General features: G+C 43.1%; 1 protein-coding gene across 2 annotated transcripts in view; it reads left to right on the top strand.

Annotated features, from left to right (window-relative positions):
• The window catches only part of hcn1 (hyperpolarization activated cyclic nucleotide gated potassium channel 1), a 161,799-nt gene that overhangs the window by 101,769 nt on the left and 37,540 nt on the right, over positions 1–22,490 (top strand). For both annotated transcript variants that reach the window (NM_001124318.1, XM_090191325.1), the window contains 1 exon segment: positions 14,194–14,412. In NM_001124318.1, the coding sequence (NP_001117790.1) occupies positions 14,194–14,412 (219 nt within the window).

The raw sequence follows: 22,490 nt of genomic DNA, 5'->3' as shown, positions 1-22,490 counted from the left end.
GGAAAGCTCAATCAAGCCCAAATAAAGCAGCTATGATTATTTCAAATAGTATTTGAACCCAGGTCTGAGGTGCGGTATGCAGCTTGGTGGACGATGCGGTGTGCTGTAGATACTGCTGAGTGGTAGTGTACAGAGTATAGGCTGATTATCTTCATGACTAATGGGCCTTAGAGTAGCTTCTTGTGAAGCTGCATTTCCCAATCAGTGGACAAGATAATGGAGCTGTCACCCGACTGGCGGCTAGAGCAGAGGGGGTAACGTTCTGACATTCAAATATGGATGTCCCGAGATCCACAGAGCAAGACCAGACGCAAGACCAGACCAGAATCTGTATGAGTATTTAGTGCTGATCTAGGATCAGTTTAGCCTTTAGATCATAATGAATAACATTACATGAACTTGGGCAGCTTGATCCTAGCTCAGCACTCCTACTCAAAGACGCTTGGTGAATACAGGCCCTGACGAGAGCTCTGAGAGTGACACCCAAGCCAGGGTACCAGCTGTTCAGTCTCAGAGTCCTCCTTCCACCCCTATCCCCTGGAGGAGGAGACCCATTAGTCAGGCATCCTTGATAGCGCTGATGATTCTTCTGTCCTCCTCAAGACACCACTCCTCTCATGCATTACAATTAATCTCTCTCTCTCTGTCCGTGTGAAATATGATTTCATAATTATTTTTTCTCTCCAGTGGATCAATTCCTTAGAAATGGATGTATTTTCTCTATTGTGTGGAAACCTTGCGAATGGATGTACGTTCCGGTGGTGTTGAATAGTCTAGTCCAGACGTCAGAGGATTGATGGAGGGAGTTTAAGGAGGGGATGTGTGGGTGGAGGTGAGATGGAAGGATGGAGGGAGGGAGTGAGGGAGGGAGGGAGAGAGCAGGCTCATTTGAATTTTAATAGCAGAGTGTACTGAGGATATGTTGGGAGGATTAATGCCTCCTGAGAGGGCTGGGTAGCCCATGCATATCCACCCCTCTTTCCGTTCCTCCCACCCACCTTCAATCCCTCCCTCTTTCCATCCCTCCATCCGTCCATCCACTCAACTCAAACATACTGACTGGCCTCTATCTCCCCTCCCCTCTCTCTCTCTCTCTCTCTCTCTCTCTCTCTCTCTCTCTCTCTCTCCCCCTCTATTCGTCCTTGGCGATCTCATCTGTAGTGCATGCATTCTATGCATAGTCACTTCACCCCCACCTACATGTACAAATTACCTCAGCTAACCTGTACCCCAGCACACTGACTCACTACCGGTACCCCCTGTATATAGCCTCGTTATTGTTATTCTTATTGTGTTATTATTCACTCTAATTTTTTACTTTAGTCTATTTGGTAAATATTTTCTTAACTCTTCTTGAACTGCATTGTTGGTTAAAGGGCTTGTGAGTCAGCATTTCACGGTAAAGTCTACACTTGTTGTATTCGGCGCATGTGACTAATAAAGTTTGATTTGATTTAATGTGATCCATCTCACGTTCAATAGACAATGTTTTTGATTGGAGTGTAAACATGAATCAAACCGTGTTCAGACTCTGTGTTCTCGAGTGTTTGTTCCTGACTATTCTTGTTTTTTTTTGCCTGTGGAAATCCACATAGCCTTATTTGCCTGCATTGCCAAACAAATCCATGTCCTTTGCCAAAGCTTAGCAACATAAATTAATTTCTAAGTAGTTTTCTTCTCTGTGAATCGGCAGGTGTTTTGTTTACCTTATTTGAACGTTTCCAACACCTCTAAGGTAGGGAAAGGAACTATTACGTGAGGATTAACTATACTGCTGTCAGAGAGACTTAGGGAGCGTCCTAAATCACACTGTATTCGTGATATAGGGCACTACTTTTGACCAGCGTCCAAATGGATCTGATCAAAAGTAGTGCACTATTTATGGAATAGGGTGTAATTTGGGACACAATCCCTTAGTACCTAGAAGGGTATTTCCCAATTATTTTTTTTCAATATCCTTCTAAAAGAGGAAACTCTGCAATTTATAATACTCCGGGAAAAAAAATGATAAATTGTAAGACAGCCTCGATTTGATCAAAGCATAAAATGAAAACAAAATATGATCATCCCTCGACTTTTGCCCTGTGCTGTACAGCATGTCTCTAACTGTCCTCTTCTACAAGAAGACACAGACAACTCCATTTTGTTAGACGATGAGAAGAGAAGCTCTTTTTTAAATGTATTTTATTCGTCTGAACGAAAGGGATTGTTTTTATTGGAGGATAGAGGATAGCCATGGAGGATAGAGGACAGCCATGGAGGATAGAGGATAGCCATAGAGGATAGAGGACAGCCATGGAGGATAGAGGATAGCCATGGTGGAAAGAGGACAGCCATGGTGGAAAGAGGACAGCCATGGAGGATAGAGGACAGCCATGGAGGATAGAGGACAGCCATGGAGGATAGAGGACAGCCATGGAGGATAGAGGACAGCCATGGAGGATAGAGGACAGCCATGGAGGATAGAGGGCAGCCATGGAGGATAGAGGACAGCCATGGAGGATAGAGGACAGCCATGGAGGATAGAGGACAGCCATCGAGGATAGAGGATAGCCATGGAGGATAGAGGATAGCCATGGAGGATAGAGGACAGCCACGGAGGATAGAGGACAGCCATGGAGGATAGAGGACAGCCATGGAGGATAGAGGATAGCCATTGAGGATAGAGGACAGCCATGGAGGATAGAGGATAGCCATGGAGGATAGAGGACAGCCATGGAGGATAGAGGATAGCCATGGAGGATAGAGGACAGCCATGGAGGATAGAGGACAGCCATGGAGGATAGTTGATAGCCATGGAGGATAGAGGATAGCCATGGAGGATAGAGGATAGCCATGGAGGATAGAGGATAGCCATGGAGGATAGAGGACAGCCATGGAGGATAGAGGACAGCCATGGAGGATAGAGGATAGCCATGGAGGATAGAGGATAGCCTTGGAGGATAGAGGATAGCCATGGAGGATAGAGGACAGCCATGGAGGATAGAGGATAGCCATGGAGGATAGAGGATAGCCATGGAGGATAGAGGACAGCCATGGAGGATAGATGACAGCCATGGAGGATAGAGGATAGCCATGTAGGATAGAGGATAGCCATGGAGGATAGAGGACAGCCATTGAGGATAGAGGACAGCCACGGAGGATAGAGGATAGCCATGGAGGATAGAGGATAGTCATGGAGGATAGAAACTCACTGCCATCTGTAAGCTCATTTTGACTCTCTCTCTCTCTCTCTCTCTCTCTGACTGGATTAGTGTGATATTAACTAATGGTTTGATGTGTAAACAATTTTAGATTTTCTTTTAACCTCCAGGTCATAGTATTTCAGATCAGTTACTGTTATGTGGCTCCAGCCATCCAGTCCTAAATCGCACCCTATTCCCTACATAGTGCACTACTTTAGACCAGATCCCTATGGACCCTGGTCAAACCTAGTGCCCTATGTAGGGAATAGGGTGCCATTTAAATCAAATCAAATGTTATTGGTCACATACACATATTTAGCAGATGTTATTGCGGGTGTAGCGAAATGCTTGTGTTCTTAGCTCCAACAGTGCAGTAATATCTAACAACTCACAACAATACACACACATCTAAAAGTAAAATAATGAAATAAAGAAATACATTAGTATTAGGACGAGCAATGTCGGAGTGACATAGACAAAAATACAGTAGAATAGAATACAGTATATACATATGAAATTAGTAAAGCAGTATGTAAACATTATTAAAATGACTAGTGTTCCCATTATGAAAGGGCAGCAGCCTCTAAAGTGCAGGGTTGAGTAACCGGGTGGTAGCCGGCTAGTGATGGTTATTTAATTAACAGTCTGATGGCCTTGAGATAGAAGCTGTTTTTCAGTCTCTCGGTCCCAGCTTTGATGCACCTGTACTGACCTCGCCTTCTGGATGATAGCAGGGTGAACAGGCAGTGGCTCGGGTGGTTGATGTCCTTCATGATCTTTTTGGCCTTCCTGTGACATTGGGTGCTGCAGGTGTCCTGGAGGGAAGGTAGTTTGCCCCCGGGGATGCGTTGGGCAGACCGCACCATCCTCTGGAGAGCCCTGTGGTTGAGGGCGGTGCAGTCGCCATACCAGGTGGTGATACAGCCTGACAGGATGCTCTCAGTTGTGCATCTGTAAAAGTTTGTGAGGGTCTTAGGGGCCAAGCCAAATGTCTTCAGCCTCTGGAGGTTAAAGAGGCGCTGTTGTGCCTTCTTCCCCACACTGTTTGTGTGGGTAGACCATTAGAGATCGTCAGTGATGTGTACGCTTCGGAACTTGAAGACGCTTGTCTGTCTCTTCTTTATTCCTGTCTGTGCGGTGTACTGAGAACCCAGCTGGCTGTATGGACGTGGACAGTATATCCAGAGAGTTCTTTATTCCTGTCTGTGCGGTGTACTGAGAACCCAGCTGGCTGTATGGACGTGGACAGTATATCCAGAGAGTTCTTTATTCCTGTCTGTACGGTGTAATGAGAACCCAGCTGGCTGTATGGACGGGGACAGTATATCTGGAGAGAGCCATGATTCCGTGACACAGAGTATGTTTAAAGTCCCTGATGTTTCTCTGTAATGAGATCCTCGCCCTGAGCTCATCTACTTTATTGTCCAGAAAGACTGAACATTAGTGAGTAATATACTCGGAAGCGGTGGATGGTGCGTCCGACTCCTGAGTCGGATTAGAAGTCCACTCCGATTACCTCTTCTCCGCCTGTCGGCGTCTTGGAGCAGCCTCTGGGATAAGTTCAATATGATCAATAAAAGCAGAGCTGCCGTGTCTGTCGGCAACACCTTAGTATTGTTCTTACTTTAAGTGTCCTCCATGAACAACACCCGGCATTTAAACATGCATCTCATCTCATTAGACCAGAGTGGGGTCAGAGTTTCACATTTTGTTCTTAGTAATAAATAATACAAAATATAACCTAGCTTTGGTAATTACGATGACATCTTTAGAGTACTTTCCTATAAGAATAATGTAAGCAGTTTAGTTGGATAAATAAGGGACCTCAGAGGGTTGATGTTTAGTTGGATAAATAAGGGAACTCAGAGGTCTCTATCTGTGGTTAGTGCTGTGCTGTTCAAAGCTGGCTGTCTGCTTTGTTCACTGCAGTAGCATTACTGTGGACAGATTGCAATTTGTTTATGTAATTGTTAATAAAAATGAGGAGTGCATCACATTGCTTATAATAATGATGGCGTGTGTGAGAGGGAGAGAGAGGGTGGGTGGGTGGGTGGGGAGAGAGAGAAAGAGAGACAGAGAGACAGAGAGAGAGACGGAGAGAGAGAGAGGGAGTGTAACGCTCTGGGCGTAGTGGGTGCGAAGTCAGGCGCAGGAAGCAGAGAAGGGAAGTGCTTTTAATTGCACACACGGTGAACATAAGCCACCCCACGAAACACAGGGCGCACAACAAAACAAATGCCCCAAACACCGGGACTCAAACAGTCTGGAGAAAAACCCACGAACAAAAACCACGTCAACCTCAAACGTGCACAGTAGCAACACAAAACAATCCCGCACAAAGAGTAGGCGGGCCTACTGGCTAACAGCCCGACTAATCAGCCTACACATAACCAATCCCACACAAAGAGTAGGCGGGCCTACTGGCTAACAGCCCGACTAATCAGCCTACACATAACCAATCCCACACAAAGAGTAGGCGGGCCTACTGGCTAACAGCCCGACTAATCAGCCTACACATAACCAATCCCACACAAAGAGTAGGCGGGCCTACTGGCTAACAGCCCGACTAATCAGCCTACACATAACCAATCCCACACAAAGAGTAGGCGGGCCTACTGGCTAACAGCCCGACTAATCAGCCTAAAACACAACAATCCTGTACAAAGAGTAGGCGGGCCTACTGGCTAACGTAGCCCGACTAATCAGCCTACAACACAACAATCCTGTACAAAGAGTAGGCGGGCCTACTGGCTAACAGCCCGACTAATCAGCCTAAAACACAACAATCCTGTACAAAGAGTAGGCGGGCCTACTGGCTAACAGCCCGACTAATCAGCCTAAAACACAAACACAGGTGAAACCAATAAACAGAAAGGGGAAAAGGGATCAGTGGCAGCTAGTCGGGCCGGTGACGACGATTGCTGAGCGCCACCCAAACAGGAAGGGGAGCCACCTTCGGTAGGAGTCGTGAGAGAGAGAGAGAGAGAGAGGAGAGAGGAGAGAGGAGAGAGAGAGAGAGAGAGAGAAAAGAGAGAGAGAGAGAGAGAGGATCCTGTTTGATCCAATATGCCAAGATTCAGATCTTTGACATACTATTATAGTAGGTGTTAGGATGAATACAAATAGCATCAAGGTCAGTTGGTTACATGTGATGCCAATCTGCCAATATCATATGATACTTTATTATGCCACTACATTTTACTGCATTTGATCATTTTATTGGTTTATTCATAACATTATATCCACTGCTTCAACTTGAAACAATTATACGATGCTACAGTGTTACATTCATTATCTTTCAAAACTGTGTTGCATTTATTCATCTGCTCTAGCTCCAGGAATTCTCCTGTCTTTAGGATCTGATGTCTGCTGGTCGGCATTCCCCTGTCTTTAGGATCTGATGCCTGCTGGTCGGCATTCCCCTGTCTTTAGGATCTGATGCCTGCTGGTCGGCATTCCCCTGGCTTTAGGATCTGATGCCTGCTGGTCGGCATTCCCCTGTCTTTAGGATCTGATGCCTGCAGCTCGGCATTCCCCTGGCTTTAGGATCTGATGCCTGCTGCTCGGCATTCCCCTGGCTGTAGGATCTGATGCCTGCTGGTCGGCATTCCCCTGTCTTTAGGATCTGATGCCTGCTGGTCGGCATTCCCCTGGCTTTAGGATCTGATGCCTGCTGGTCGGCATTCCCCTGTCTTTAGGATCTGATGCCTGCAGCTCGGCATTCCCCTGGCTTTAGGATCTGATGCCTGCTGCTCGGCATTCCCCTGGCTTCATTTAATACACATCCATGACAAAGTGTTTTTGTTCTGTTTTCACCAGCACCTGAACACACGTGAATACACATGAACATACATGAACACACCTGAACACACGTGAATACACATGAACATACATGAACACACGTGAACAAACATGAGGACACATTAAGACATACACAGGAATATACAGTAAATATCAGCCCCCCCCCCACAATTACAACAAGCACAATCACACTGTACACACATGAAGGAGCTGTCTCTCTTGGTTCTCATGTACCAGTTGCGTCTCTACACAGTATAGTTCAGTATGCATGCTGTGCTCCTTACTAACCCCCCAGAGGAAGATGTGCTGCTGCACTGGTGACTACTCTTTGCCATGGTGGCTTTGACTTCGTAACGGCTGTTTGAAGAAGAGGACCGAGGTGCAGCGTGGTACGTGTTCTTGATTTTTAATAAAGCGGAACACTAGAACAAAAAATAACAAAGCGGAATAAACGAAACAGTTCTGTCTGGTGCCGACACACAAAGACAGAAAACAACTACCCACAAAACACAGGTGGGAAAAGGCTACCTAAGTGTGGTTCTCAATCAGAGACAACGAAAGACAGCTGCCTCTGATTGAGAACCACACCCGGCCAAACACACAGAAATAGAAAACATAGAACACAAAAACATAGAATTCCCACCCCAACTCACACCCTGACCAAACCAAAATAGAGACATAAAAAGGACAGACTTGTTCCCCATGTAGTTGAGTGCATACTCATATACATACACACATATACATCCTGATTGGCTGTTAAAACTACAACATTTAAACCCAAAATATATGTTTTCTCTGTGAGACTAACCTATATAAATAAAAGGTTAAATTAATATATTTTTTATGTAATTCAACACAGTTATACCACTGCACAAAGTGCTTATACAGTAAATGCAAGTACTTATACATTGTGGGAATGAAAATGTTCTTGTCAGGCAACATATCGTACCTTAATATCATACCTTAATATCATACCTTAATATACATTCTTTCTATCATCGGCTGATGCAAATCTGACTCAAAGAGTGAAAGTGCAGAGTCCACCCATCTCAGTTAGGTGTCCTTATGAGAACAGTGTGTCTAATTTATCAGGTAATTGTCTCCTCAATCTGTGAAAGAAACAACTAATCATCATAGAGATTAGATTACATATTAATAGATTAGTCAGTGGGGAAGATCATTTGGAGATAATTTTGCTGTAAATGTACCATTTTACGGAAATACGATCTTCATGATGGATGCTCTGATTTAAAAAAAGACAGCACTGTGGCACGGAGCAACACATAACAAGACAACAGCAGGAAAAGACAGGACTGTAGCACGGGGCAGCACATAACAAGACAACAGCAGGAAAAGACAGGACTGTAGCACGGGGCAGCACATAACAAGACAACAGCAGGAAAAGACAGGACTGTAGCACGGAGCAACACATGACAAGACAACAGTCGGTCATAGTTGAAGTGTACCTATGATGAAAATTAGAATTAGTTTGAAATATCCAATAAATGTCGTTCCACTTCATGATTATGTCCCACTTGTTGTTGATTCTTCACAAAAAAATACAGTTTTAAATCTTTATGTTTGAAGCCTGAAATGTGGCAAAAGGTTGCAAAGTTCAAGGGGGCCGAATACTTTCGCAAGGCACTGTATATATGTAATAATAATAAATATATAAAAGTAACAAATAATTAAAGAGCAGCAGTAAAATAACAACAGTGAGGCTATATGCAGGGGGGCACCGGTACAGAGTCAGTACTGTGTGATGCATCAAACACATCCAACGTCTGGCTTGTTGCCTCCTGATGCTGTCGTCAGACATTGGTAGGTAGCATACAAGACAACAGCAGGAAAAGACAGAACACAAATGGTATAGTATAACAGTATGGTGGGATCAATTATAAGACCGTATGGGACAGCATGGGTGGTATAACTAGAACAGAACAGTCTGAGACAGTAGGGATGGGACAGCATGGGTGGTATAACTAGAACAGAACAGTCTGAGACAGTAGGGGTGGGACAGCATGGGTGGTATAACTAGAACAGAACAGTCTGAGACAGTAGGGGTGGGGCAGCATGGGTGGTATAACTAGAACAGAACAGTCTGAGACAGTAGGGATGGGACAGCATGGGTGGTATAACTAGAACAGAACAGTCTGAGACAGTAGGGATGGGACAGCATGGGTGGTATAACTAGAACAGAACAGTCTGAGACAGTAGGGATGGGACAGCATGGGTGGTATAACTAGAACAGAACAGTCTGAGACAGTAGGGATGGGACAGCATGGGTGGTATAACTAGAACAGAACAGTCTGAGACAGTAGGGATGGGACAGCATGGGTGGTATAACTAGAACAGAACAGTCTGAGACAGTAGGGGTGGGACAGCATGGGTGGTATAACTAGAACAGAACAGTCTGAGACAGTAGGGGTGGGACAGCATGGGTGGTATAACTAGAACAGAACAGTCTGAGACAGTAGGGATGGGACAGCATGGGTGTAACTAGAACAGAACAGTTTGAGACAGTAGGGATGGGACAGCATGGGTGGTATAACTAGAACAGAACAGTCTGAGACAGTAGGGATGGGACAGCATGGGTGGTATAACTAGAACAGAACAGTTTGAGACAGTAGGGATGGGACAGCATGGGTGGTATAACTAGAACAGAACACCGGTCTATCAAAATCAAGTCAAATGTTATTGATCACATACACATATTTATCAGATGTTATTGATCACATACACATAAATAGCATGTAGTTATTGTGGGTGTAGTGAAAAGCTTGTGTTCCTAGCTCCAACAGTGCAGTAATATCAATTCAGAACAATACACATATTTAAAAGTAAAATCATGAAATGAATAATTGTAGAAATATTAAGATGAACAATAGTATGTACTTTATATATACGTGTGATGGGATGTATAGATATTATGGACAGTCTGTGGATAGAATATGTAGTATATCTGAAGAATAGAACAGTATATGTTCAGCAATAGTTAAATAGGATGAACTTGACTAGAATACAGTATATACATATGAAGTGGGTAAAACAGTATGTAAGCATTACCAAAGTGACCAGTGTTCCATTATTAAAGGGACCAGTGTTCCATTATTAAAGTGACCAGTGTTCCATTATTAAAGTGACCAGTGTTCCATTATTAAAGGGACCAGTGTTCCATTATTAAAGTGACCAGTGTTCCATTATTAAAGTGACCAGTGTTCCTCGTCTATGTACATAGGGCAGCAGTAGGAATGGAACCGCATGGGTGTTATAACTAGCACAGAACAGTGAGATCTATCATCATCAGACAGCAGGAGTCTATGACACAGAAGGGGGTAAACTTATGATTACTAGCGATGTTCTAAAGATGTATGGGTAGTTCTTTTTATGAAGTGTTCTGTTGGAATGCTTTCTCAGCAGTTTTAGAGAGAGAGAGAGAGAGAGAGAGAGAGAAAGAGAGACTCAGAGAGAGAGAGAGAGAGGAGCGTTAATTGGAGGAGTCAGCAAGTCAGGAGGAGCAACATCAAGGGCCTGTACCAGGGAGCTGTCACATCCGTCTCCCAAATGGAGCTTACTGTAGGTGCCTTGCCGGGAGACACAGAGTGTCCCAAATGGTAGGCTAATTCCTTTGGAGTGCACTACTTTTGGCCAGAGCCCTTCGGGCTCTGATCAAAAGTAATGCACTTATCATTTAGCTCTACTTCTGATTTGTATGTTTTATTTATTTCATAAAATGGACATTGAAGTCTTCAAGGTTAGTGGCTTGCAGCAGGCTGGGATTTATGCTCTGAGAAAGTAGTGTAGGGAAGCTAAGACTGGGTTCAGTGTTTCGTGTTTCGCATTGTGGTCGCAGCCAAAATGACAAAGGGGTCCAAAAGGCAAGCCATGGTTAAAATACCATGGACTTCACATTCAAGACAATACTCTGAAGGCTATATCTAAATCCTGAGACTGGTATTACATGTCATATTGCTTTCAGAATGATAGAACATCTATGATTAAAAAGTACTTAACAGTATAACCTTATCCGATCTAACAGTTTATCCTATCTATGAGCTTATCCGATCTATGAGCTTATCCTACCTATCAATTTATCCTATCTATCAATGTATCCTGTCTATCAGCTTATCCTATCTATATCAGCTTATCCTATCTATCAGTTTATCATGTATATTAGCTTATCCTATCTATCAGCTTATCCTATCTATCAGTTTATCATGTATATTAGCTTATCCTATCTATCCGCTTATCCTGTCTATCAGCTTATCCTATCTATCAGCTTATCCTGTCTATCAGCTTATCCTATCTATCAGCTTAACCTGTCTATCAGCTTATCCTATCTATCAGCTTATCCTGTCTATCAGTTTATGCTATCTATCAGCTTATCCTATCTATCAGCTTATCCTATCCATCAGTTTATCATGTATATTAGCTTATCCTATCTATCAGCTTATCCTATCTATCAGTTGATCATGTCTATTAGCTTATCCTATCTGTCAGCTTATCCTGTCTATCAGTTTATCCTATCTATCAGCTTATCCTGTCTATCAGCTTATCCTAGCTATGAGCTTATCCTGTCTATCAGCTTATCCTATCTATCAGCTTATCCGGTCTATCAGCTTATCCTATCTATGAGCTTATCCTGTCTATCAGCTTATCCTAACTATAAGCTTATCCTGTCTATCAGCTTATCCTATCTATCAGCTTAACCTGTCTATCAGCTTATCCTATCTATCAGCTTATCTTATCTATCAGTTTATCATGTATATTAGCTTATCCTATCTATCAGTTTATCCTATCTATCAGCTAATCCTATCTATCAGCTTATCCTGTCTATCAACTTATCCTATCTATCAGCTTATCCTATCTATCAGCTTATCATGTCTATCGGCGTATCCTATCTATCAGCGTATCATGTATATTAGCTTATCCTGTCTATCAGTTTATCCTATCTGTCAACTTATCCCATCTATCAATGTATCCTATCTGTCAACTTATCCTATCTATCAGCTTTTCCTATCTGTCAGTTTATTCTACCTATCAGCTTATCCTATCTATGATCTATTAGTTTATCCTATCCATCAGTTTATCATGTCTATTAGCTTATCCTATCTATCAGCTTATCCTGTCTATAAGCTTATCCTATCTATCAGCTTATCCTGTCTATCAGCGTATCCTATCTGTCAGCTTATCCTGTCTATCAGCTTATCCTATCTATCAGCTTATCATGTATATTAGCTTATCCTATCTATCAGCTTATCATGTCTATTATCTTATCCTATCTATCAGCTTATCATGTATATTAGCTTATGCTATCTATTAGCTTATTATGTATATTAGCTTGTCCTATCTATCAGCTTATCATGTCTATTAGCGTATCATGTCTATTAGCTTATCATGTCTATTAGCTTATCCTATCTATCAGCTTATCATGTATATTAGCTTATCCTATCTACCAGCTTATCATGTCTATTAGCTTATCCTATCTATCAGCTTATCATGTATATTAGCTTATCCTATCTATCAGTTCATCCTATCTATCAATTTATCCTATCTATCAGCTTTTCCTATCTGTCAGTTTATTCTACCTATCAGCGTATCCCATCTATGATCTATTAGCTTATCCTATCTATCAGTTTATCATGTCTATTAGCTTATCCTATCTATCAGCTTATCATGTCTATTAGCTTATCCTATCTATCAGCTTATCCTGTCTAGCAGCTTATCATGTCTATTAGCGTATCCTATCTATCAGCTTATCCTATCTATGATCTATTAGTTTATCCTATCTATCAGTTTATCGTGTCTATTAGCTTATCCTATCTATCAGCTTATCCTATCTATGATCTATTAGTTTATCGTATCTATCAGTTTATCGTGTCTATTAGCTTATCCTATCTATCAGCTTATCATGTATATTAGCTTATCCTATCTATCAGCTTATCATGTATATTAGCTTGTCCTATCTATGCAGACCAATGTGGCAGATGTGTATGCTAGCCTAGGCCTTGCTCCAGCAGGTGACACTGTATCTGCGCTGAATCGTGGTGCCTTGGCCCTGACAGCACCTCTCTGCTCCACACTCCCATTAAAGTACTTGTGATTATCATCCCTGATAAGGGCTGCTTCCCAAAGGCACCCTATTCCCTATATCGGCCCTGGTCAAAAGTAGTGTACTATGTAGGGAATAGGGTGCCATTTTAGATAAAATGAGAGGAGGCAGGAAGCAGAATCCAGGCCAGTCCTTTCCCCTCGACTCTCTGCTTCCTTCATCCACGGCCCATCCACCACTACGAACTGAAGGATTCCTATTGGCCGAAGACAACCCATAAATCAACCTTTCCAAAGTAATAGATGTTGATCAGCACCACTTCCAGATATCAATTGTTATAGAACTTGTGGCCAATGAGGGGGAGAGGGAGAAATGGAGGAGAGGGAGGGGGGTGGTTTAGGTAGCACGCGCTCCAGCAGGTGTATCTCACTGATCATCCCTGAAGCCAACACCTCATTTGGCCGCCTTTCGTTCCAGTTCTCTGCTGCCTGTGACTGGAACGAATTGCAAAAATCGCTGAAGTTGGAGACTTTTATCTCCCTCACCAACTTCAAACATCTGCTATCCGAGCAGCTAACCGATCGCTGCAGCTGTACATAGTCCATCAGTAAATAGCCCACCCAATTTTACCTACCTCATCCCCATACTGTTTATATTTATTTACTTTTCTGCTCTTTTGCACACCAATATCACACCAATACCTGTACATGACCATCTGATCATTTATCACTCAAAATTGTAATTATTCGCCTACCTCCTCATGCCTTTTACACACAATGTATATAGACTCCCCTTTTTTCTACTGTGTTATTGACTTGTTTATTGTTTACTCCATGTGTAACCATGTGTTGTCTGTTCACACTGCTATGCTTTATCTTGGCCAGGTCGCAGTTGTAAATGAGAGCTTGTTCTCAACTAGCCTACCTGGTTAAATAGAGGTGAAATAAAAATACATACAAATAAAAGGTACTCTGTGAATGTGACATGCCCAGCATCAAGGCTATGTTGGCAGGATGTTCAGTGAAGCATCAAAAAGAAAGAGCTTCCTGTCTCTCTGCGGTCGGACATCTTCCACAAGCCTGCGGTAATTCCCCCCTCCCGCCTTCTGTCTCCCTCTCTCCGTGTCTTCCCCTTCTTCCTTTCTCTCCCCTGCAGAATGACTCGTGGGGTAAGCAGTACTCGTACGCACTCTTCAAGGCCATGAGTCACATGCTGTGTATCGGGTACGGCGCCCGGGCCCCCGTCAGCATGTCCGACCTGTGGATCACCATGCTCAGTATGATCGTGGGCGCCACCTGCTACGCCATGTTCGTGGGTCACGCCACCGCTCTCATCCAATCACTGGACTCCTCCCGCAGGCAGTACCAAGAGAAGGTACGTAGTTCAGACTGTTATGTAACGTAATACAATTATATAATGTCATGTTTTTTATTATTATCCTTATGTTTTAATTATCAATCGACTCAATATTTTGGTACACCTGTTTTGGTTTACCATGTTTTGTTATTCTCATTTTCGTCATAATGTAAGTGGAGTATTATTTTCAAAGCTTTTATATTTGATCTAAACGGATAATGCTTATTTCTCCCAGGTAGATTAGGCCTCTGCTATCTAGGCCTGTGTTTTAGGGGTTGTGTAAAGCACTCACAAATTATAATACCCCCCCCCCCCCCCCGCTCACTGGCTCTGAAAGAGGATTTCCAAAAGCCCCCACGGATCCCAAACAGCCCCTGGGGTGAAGACGTTCCCAGACAGAACGTCATGTTTTGGATGTTCTGGATCGACGTGTACTATGACTGAATCCTATATGACACCCTATTTTCTACATAATGCATCTCTGGTCTAAAGCAGTGCACTATGTTGGGAATAGGGTGCCATTTGGGACGCAATCCATCACTGTTTGGTTGCTTTTAGGGAACACTTTGAGGGGAGGTTCTGTAATCTAGATCAGCCCCTGGACATTGTCGGGAACTGGAACACACTGTCGTACACATCGATCCAGAGCATCCCGAACATGCTCAATGGTTGACAATGTCTGGTGAGTATACAGGCCATGAAAAACTGGGAAATGTTCAGCTTTTCAGGAGTTGTATACAGATCCTTGCAACATGGGGCTGTGCTGAAACATAACTTGAAGGCGACGGATGAATGGCATGACAATGGGCCTCAGGATCTCGTCACGGTATCCCTGTGCATTCAAATTGTCCTCAATAAAATGCAACTGTGTTCGTTGTTTGTAGCTTATGCCTGCCCATACCATAACCCCACCGCCACCAGGGGGCACTCTATTCACAACGTTGACATCAGCAAATAGATCACCCACACGACGCCAAAGACGTGGTCTGCAGTTGAGAGGTCGGTTGGGCGCACTGCCAAATTCTCTAAAACGAGAGTTGGAGGTGGCTTATGGTACATGAATGAACTTTAAATCATCTGGCAACAGCTCTGGTGGACATTCCTGCAGTCAGCATGCCAATTGCACGCACCCTCAAAACTTCAGACATCTGTGGCATTGTGTCGTGTGACAAAACTGCACATTTTAGAGTGGCCTTTTAGTGCCCCCAGCACAAGGTGCACCTGTGTAATGATCATGCTGTTTAATCAGCTTCTTGATATGCCTCACCTGTCAGGTGGATGGATTATCTTGGCGTATTTTATTTCAGATTTTGAAACATAGGACCAGCACTTATATTTTTGTTTGGTATATTATATATATATAATCACTGTACCTATTCATTTGTCCTTCTGACCATCATGGTGAGATAATCACTACCCATATTTATCTGTCCTGAATCTGATCCTTAGATAGATTACTTGGCGATCTATGACTTTAGCCGTAATAATCTGTGCCAGCTCTGACCCTTGGATAGGTTTGTTAGTAGGCTCCCCTACTAGTGACCTAACCAACCATAATAATATTTTCTAGAGCTAACCTTTGGGTAGATTGATAACTGTGGCATAAGTAGCAGGTCGCCTAGTGGTTAGAGCGTTGGGCCACTAACCGAAAGGTTGCGTGATTGAATCCCTGTGCTGACAAGGTAAAAATCTGTCGTGCTGCTCCTGAGCAAGGCAGGTAACAGACTGGTGCCGAAGACATGGATGACAATTATGGCAGCCCCCCGCACCTCTCTGATCCAGAGGGGTTGGGTTAAATGTGGAAGACACATTTCAGTTGAAGACATTCAGTTGTACCACTGACCAGGTATCCTCCTTTCCCTCTCTATGACTGTAGCCATCATAACCTGTACTGATTCTGACCCTCGGGTAGATCTTCTCCCCGTAGGTAAAGAAACAAAGTCATGAACTGTAGGCTCACCTCTATTCCATCAGTTCCCTTATCTTCGCTACCTTATTGTTTCTCTGGGTTGTTTTTTATGGTTTTGTATTATAAATCCTACAGACATTTTCATTCTGATCAATAACCAATTGATCAGTTGACTAATAGGTTTAGTATGGGTTTTTCCACCATAAATTACACAGGTGAACATTTTTCATTTTCAGTAAAATATTGTCGGGAATTTGTAAATGCATCAATTCACACACACACACACACACACACACACACACACACACACACACACACACACACATACACACATACACACATACACACACACACACACACACACACACACACACACACACACACACACACACACACACATACACACACACACACACACACATACACACACACACACACACACACATACACGCACGCACGCACGCACGCACGCACGCACGCACGCACACACACACACACACACACACACACACACACACACACACACACATCAATTACCCTGTCCAGTTTAGCCTGTCTGTCTGCCTACCTGCCTGCCTGCCTGACTATTGTTCATTATCACTTGAAGACACCTCGTTGCTAGGCAGAGCAGAGTCACCTTGGACGTGACAATGACGAGGCAAAGACAAATTGACAAAGCAGTTTTTTTTTTTTTTACATCCACCTCCTAAAAGCATCAGCCGTTATCGTTTATTGAAATATGATGTCAGTCTGACCTTGCTAGATTATAAATCCCATGGTCAATAACAGATAGACAAGTTATTAAAGACAGACAGACACACACACACACACACACACACACACACACAAAACAATTACCCTGTCGGGGTTAGCCTGTCTGCCTGCCTGCGTGACTGCTGCAGCCTTATCACCTGAGGACACCTCGTTGCTAGGCAGAGCAGAGTCAAAAAGACATTGGTTTCATCCCAGATTGTATTCATATAGTTAACTTCTTTTGACCAGGGTCCATAGGGCTGTAAAGGGAATACTGTGCCAAATGGGATTGAAATGGGTTTGGTTTTGTTCATTAATTAGTGGGCCATGTAGCCTAACAATCATATCTCGATTCACAATATATATACTGTATATATATATATATATTATGTAGAGAGAGAGAGAAGTATAAGCTTTGTTACACAATTAAAGGTCATATACACTGCATTTCAAACAGTCAGAAATAATCTAATGAATTCAGGGCTTGTGAAATTATATCTAGGCTCAATATAAGCCTTCCACAACGATAAGACCCACCAATAATTTAATAATTTAATCCAAATAGTTTAAACTGCTTTTTTTTGCATTAATCACTGACCCGGCTTCCAAGTGTTTCTATGAAAATGCCTTTTTTGATACAAATGTAACCAGAACCAATCCGGAGGCTAGGTGTCAGGAGGAGAGCCTTGGTTTCAGAGGGAGGGGCTTGGTGTCAGGGGGAGGGGCTAGGTGTCACGGGGAGAGGCTTGGTGTCAGGAGGAGAGCCTTTGTTTCAGGGGGAGGGGCTTGGTGTCAGGGGGAGGGGCTAGGTGTCAGGAGGAGAGCCTTGGTTTCAGAGGGAGGGGCTTGGTGTCAGGGTGAGGGGTTAGGTGTCAGGTGGAGAGCCTTGGTTTCAGGGAGAGGGGCTTGGTGTCAGGGGGAGGGGCTAGGTGTCACGGGGAGAGGCTTGGTGTCAGGGGGAGTGGCTAGGTGTCAGGGGAGGGGCTAGTTGTCAGGTGGAGAGCCTTGGTTTCAGGGGGAGGGGCTTGGTGTCAGGGGGAGGGGCTAGGTGTCAGGTGGAGAGCCTTGGTTTCAGGGGGAGGGGCTTGGTGTCAGGGGGAGGGGCTAGGTGTCAGGAGGAGAGCCTTGGTTTCAGAGGGAGGGGCTTGGTGTCAGGGTGAGGGGTTAGGTGTCAGGTGGAGGGGCTAGGTGTCACGGGGAGAGGCTTGGTGTCAGGGGGAGTGGCTAAGTGTCAGGGGGAGGGGCTAGTTGTTCTTGTGATAATTCTTGTGATACAGGCCGACCTTAGGAAATGTTCATATACAACACAGAATATATCACTTCCATTGTCCATAGAACACATCTAACCATGTGAAGATCACACAATGACGATCACTAGCTAGCTATATAATATCAGTTGAATCAGCTAAATAATCCTGAAACTTATCCTGTGAAAGATTTTATTATTTGGAACTGTAAGAACATTATTGATGATCTAGAATAGCCACACCGGTCGGTCTCACGGCCACACCGGTCGGTCTCACGGCCACACCGGGTCGGTCTCACGGCCACACCGGTCGGTCTCACGGCCACACCGGTCGGTCTCACGGCCACACCGGGTCGGTCTCACGGCCACACCGGGTCGGTCTCACGGCCACACCGGGTCGGTCTCACGGCCACACCGGTCGGTCTCACGGCCACACCGGTCGGTCTCACGGCCACACCGGTCGGTCTCACGGCCACACCGGTCGGTCTAACGGCCACACCGGTCGGTCTCACGGCCACACCGGGTCGGTCTCACGGCCACACCGGGTCGGTCTCACGGCCACACCGGTCGGTCTCACGGCCACACCGTGTCGGTCTCACGGCCACACTGGTCAGTCTCACAGCCACAGCCCTGCTCAGATCAGAGATCACAGAGCCACTGTCTCAAGGGCTTTTCACACTAATGAACCGAACTGAGCCAAACCAAACAGTAAGGAGCTCTCCTGGTTACACATCCGCCATAGTAGTGGGTGGGAATGCACAGCCATCTATGGGCCAGTATGAACTGACAATGCTGCTTCTGACAGCATGGTACTGTAGCACGGTAGCCTTGTGTGGATTTTCTGCATCACAGTGCAGAGAAGGAGAACAGTAGAAGGTTTCACCCTCTGGTCGTTTTCTCCTCTGCCTGCAGTGCCCCAGCTGGGGGGTGAAGTAGGGCAAGAGGCCTGCACTGAAATGCCCTGATGCTGGGAAACTCTACATGGCCCTGGCCCTGGCAGAGGAAGAAACACGATGCAGCTGGAACACAGTCGTTTTATAAGACATTTCAGACGCAGACTGTACATAGAACCGGACTGAACTATATTACAACATCCCAGATGTGATAATACCCATTTATCCATAGATAGATGTTCAATATAATACTACATTTAATTCTGTGCATCTAACCTCTTATGAAATGCTGTGTTGTCTGTAATGGAATGTTCCTTCTCTGTCCGGAAGGATATAATCAGTAATTGTATTGTCCATACCTGATTCTCTGTAATATAATATAGCTAACTTAATGTTTTTTTTTATTAGGATATATTGCACCAAGCAGTAAATATCATTTTAATGAGGACAATACCTGTAAATATGTATAGAGAATCAAATGCAACTTTATAAATATTATTAACATTACAACTATTGACTCTCAAACAATTTCTCCAGCTTTTATTGTCTCTTAAGATACTTCTAGGATCATTAAGTTTGCGACAGCATTCTTCTGCTGAAATGATGGTTTCTAAAAGGGCTGAGAACACGGCAGCATCTTGATGGTGAAAAGGGTATATTTACCTATTTACCTCAGAGAACATTGGGTATTCACAGGAGCACAAAACGTATTAACGTTCCAAACGTTCTGAGAATGTATTAATGTTCCAAACGTTCTGAGAATGTATTCATGTTCCAAACGTTCTGAGAATGTATTAATGTTCCAAACGTTCTGAGAATGTATTAATGTTCCAAACGTTCTGAGAATGTATTAATGTTCCAAACGTTCTGAGAATGTATTCATGTTCCAAACGTTCTGAGAATGTATTAATGTTCCAAACGTTCTGAGAATGTATTAATGTTCCAAACGTTCTGAGAATGTATTAATGTTCCAAACGTTCTGAGAATGTATTAATGTTCCAAACGTTCTGAGAATGTATTAATGTTCCAAACGTTCTGAGAATATATTAATGTTCCAAACGTTCTGAGAATGTATTAATGTTCCAAACGTTCTGAGAATGTATTAATGTTCCAAACGTTCTGAGAATGTATTAATGTTCCAAACGTTCTGAGAATGTATTAATGTTCCAAACGTTCTGAGAATGTATTAATGTTCCAAACGTTCTGAGAATGTATTAATGTTCCAAACGTTCTGAGAATGTATTAATGTTCCAAACGTTCTGAGAATGTATTAATGTTCCAAACGTTCTGAGAATGTATTAATGTTCCAAACGTTCTGAGAATGTATTAATGTTCCAAACGTTCTGAGAATGTATTAATGTTCCAAACGTTCTGAGAATGTATTCATGTTCCAAACGTTCTGAGAATGTATTAATGTTCCAAACGTTCTGAGAATGTATTAATGTTCCAAACGTTCTGAGAATGTATTAATGTTCCAAACGTTCTGAGAATGTATTAATGTTCCAAACGTTCTGAGAATGTATTAATGTTCCAAACGTTCTGAGAATGTATTAATGTTCCAAACGTTCTGAGAATGTATTAATGTTCCAAACGTTCTGAGAATGTATTAATGTTCCAAACGTTCTGAGAATGTATTAATGTTCCAAACGTTCTGAGAATATATTAATGTTCCAAACGTTCTGAGAATGTATTAATGTTCCAAACGTTCTGAGAATGTATTAATGTTCCAAACGTTCTGAGAATATATTAATGTTCCAAACGTTCTGAGAATGTATTAATGTTCCAAACGTTCTGAGAATGTATTAATGTTCCAAACGTTCTGAGAATGTATTAATGTTCCAAACGTTCTGAGAATATATTAATGTTCCAAACGTTCTGAGAATGTATTAATGTTCCAAACGTTCTGAGAATGTATTAATGTTCCAAACGTTCTGAGAATGTATTAATGTTCCAAACGTTCTGAGAATGTATTAATGTTCCAAACGTTCTGAGAATGTATTAATGTTCCAAACGTTCTGAGAATGTATTAATGTTCCAAACGTTCTGAGAATGTATTAATGTTCCAAACGTTCTGAGAATGTATTAATGTTCCAAACGTTCTGAGAATGTATTAATGTTCCAAACGTTCTGAGAATGTATTAATGTTCCAAACGTTCTGAGAATGTATTAATGTTCCAAACGTTCTGAGAATGTATTAATGTTCCAAACGTTCTGAGAATATATTAATGTTCCAAACGTTCTGAGAATGTATTAATGTTCCAAACATTCTGAGAATGTATTAATGTTCCAAACGTTCTGAGAATGTATTAATGTTCCAAACGTTCTGAGAATGTATTAATGTTCCAAACGTTCTGAGAATGTATTAATGTTCCAAACGTTCTGAGAATGTATTAATGTTCCAAACGTTCTGAGAATGTATTAATGTTCCCGAGAACCTGGGATGGATTAAGCTTCCTCCTCTGTCCTCAAAGACATTCTGTACCTTGAATGTAATGAGCAAGGCAAGAGTACATACTGTCTTTCTTTCAGCAGCGAGCACAAAGCATATTCATTCCTATGTTGGGAATGTGACTCGTCATGATGATGCATTGCAGATTTGAAATTATTCACAGTAAACATGCGTAGAGGCCTCATAAACAGTAACACATTATTTTTGAAGGCTACCAACATAACGATGTCATGAACACATTTATAAGCAAGATAGATTATTCATAAATGCTTATGACATGAGTCAGATGGAATACATAACTTCTCTAACCAGACGTGACCGAACCACACCTCAACATATCTCACACGCAGTCACAGAGAGTCCTGTTCTAAATGTAAACACGTCAGATCCTCTCAGACTTGACTGTGTACCTAGAATAAATCCATTCACCTCAAAACAAAACCTGATCCCTCATCATCTCGCCGCGGCTGTGGAGAATCAATGCGAAACCACCGTGTGATGGGACGTGGCTTTTCTCCTTTCAACATAGTTACATTTTTTTTTTTTGTGCACAAAATCTGCGTCGTGATGTTACTGTGTATGCTGCTTCCTGAGGCTACCGTTAGTTTCTGTTCACGCCTCATGCTGACACCCTTACCTGAGGTTGTGTGTGTGTGTGTGTGTGTGTGTGTGTGTGTGTGTGTGTGTGTGTGTGTGTGTGTGTGTGTGTGTGTGTGTGTGTGTGTGTGTCAGAGCAGCTATCTCCTGATTTAAATAGATGAGCTGCTGAAGGACCCCTCTCTCTCTCTCTCTCTCTCTCTCTCTGTGAGAGTCTGCACTCTCTATAACTCCCTGTAGACAATGCCC

This window comes from Oncorhynchus mykiss, chromosome 12, assembly GCF_057628025.1.
Source record: "Oncorhynchus mykiss isolate SJ-2025 chromosome 12, ASM5762802v1, whole genome shotgun sequence".
Classification (NCBI taxonomy): Eukaryota; Metazoa; Chordata; class Actinopteri; order Salmoniformes; family Salmonidae; genus Oncorhynchus; species Oncorhynchus mykiss.
The sequence above is the reverse complement of the archived record's forward strand: the minus strand, read 5'-3'. Positions and strand labels throughout refer to the sequence as shown.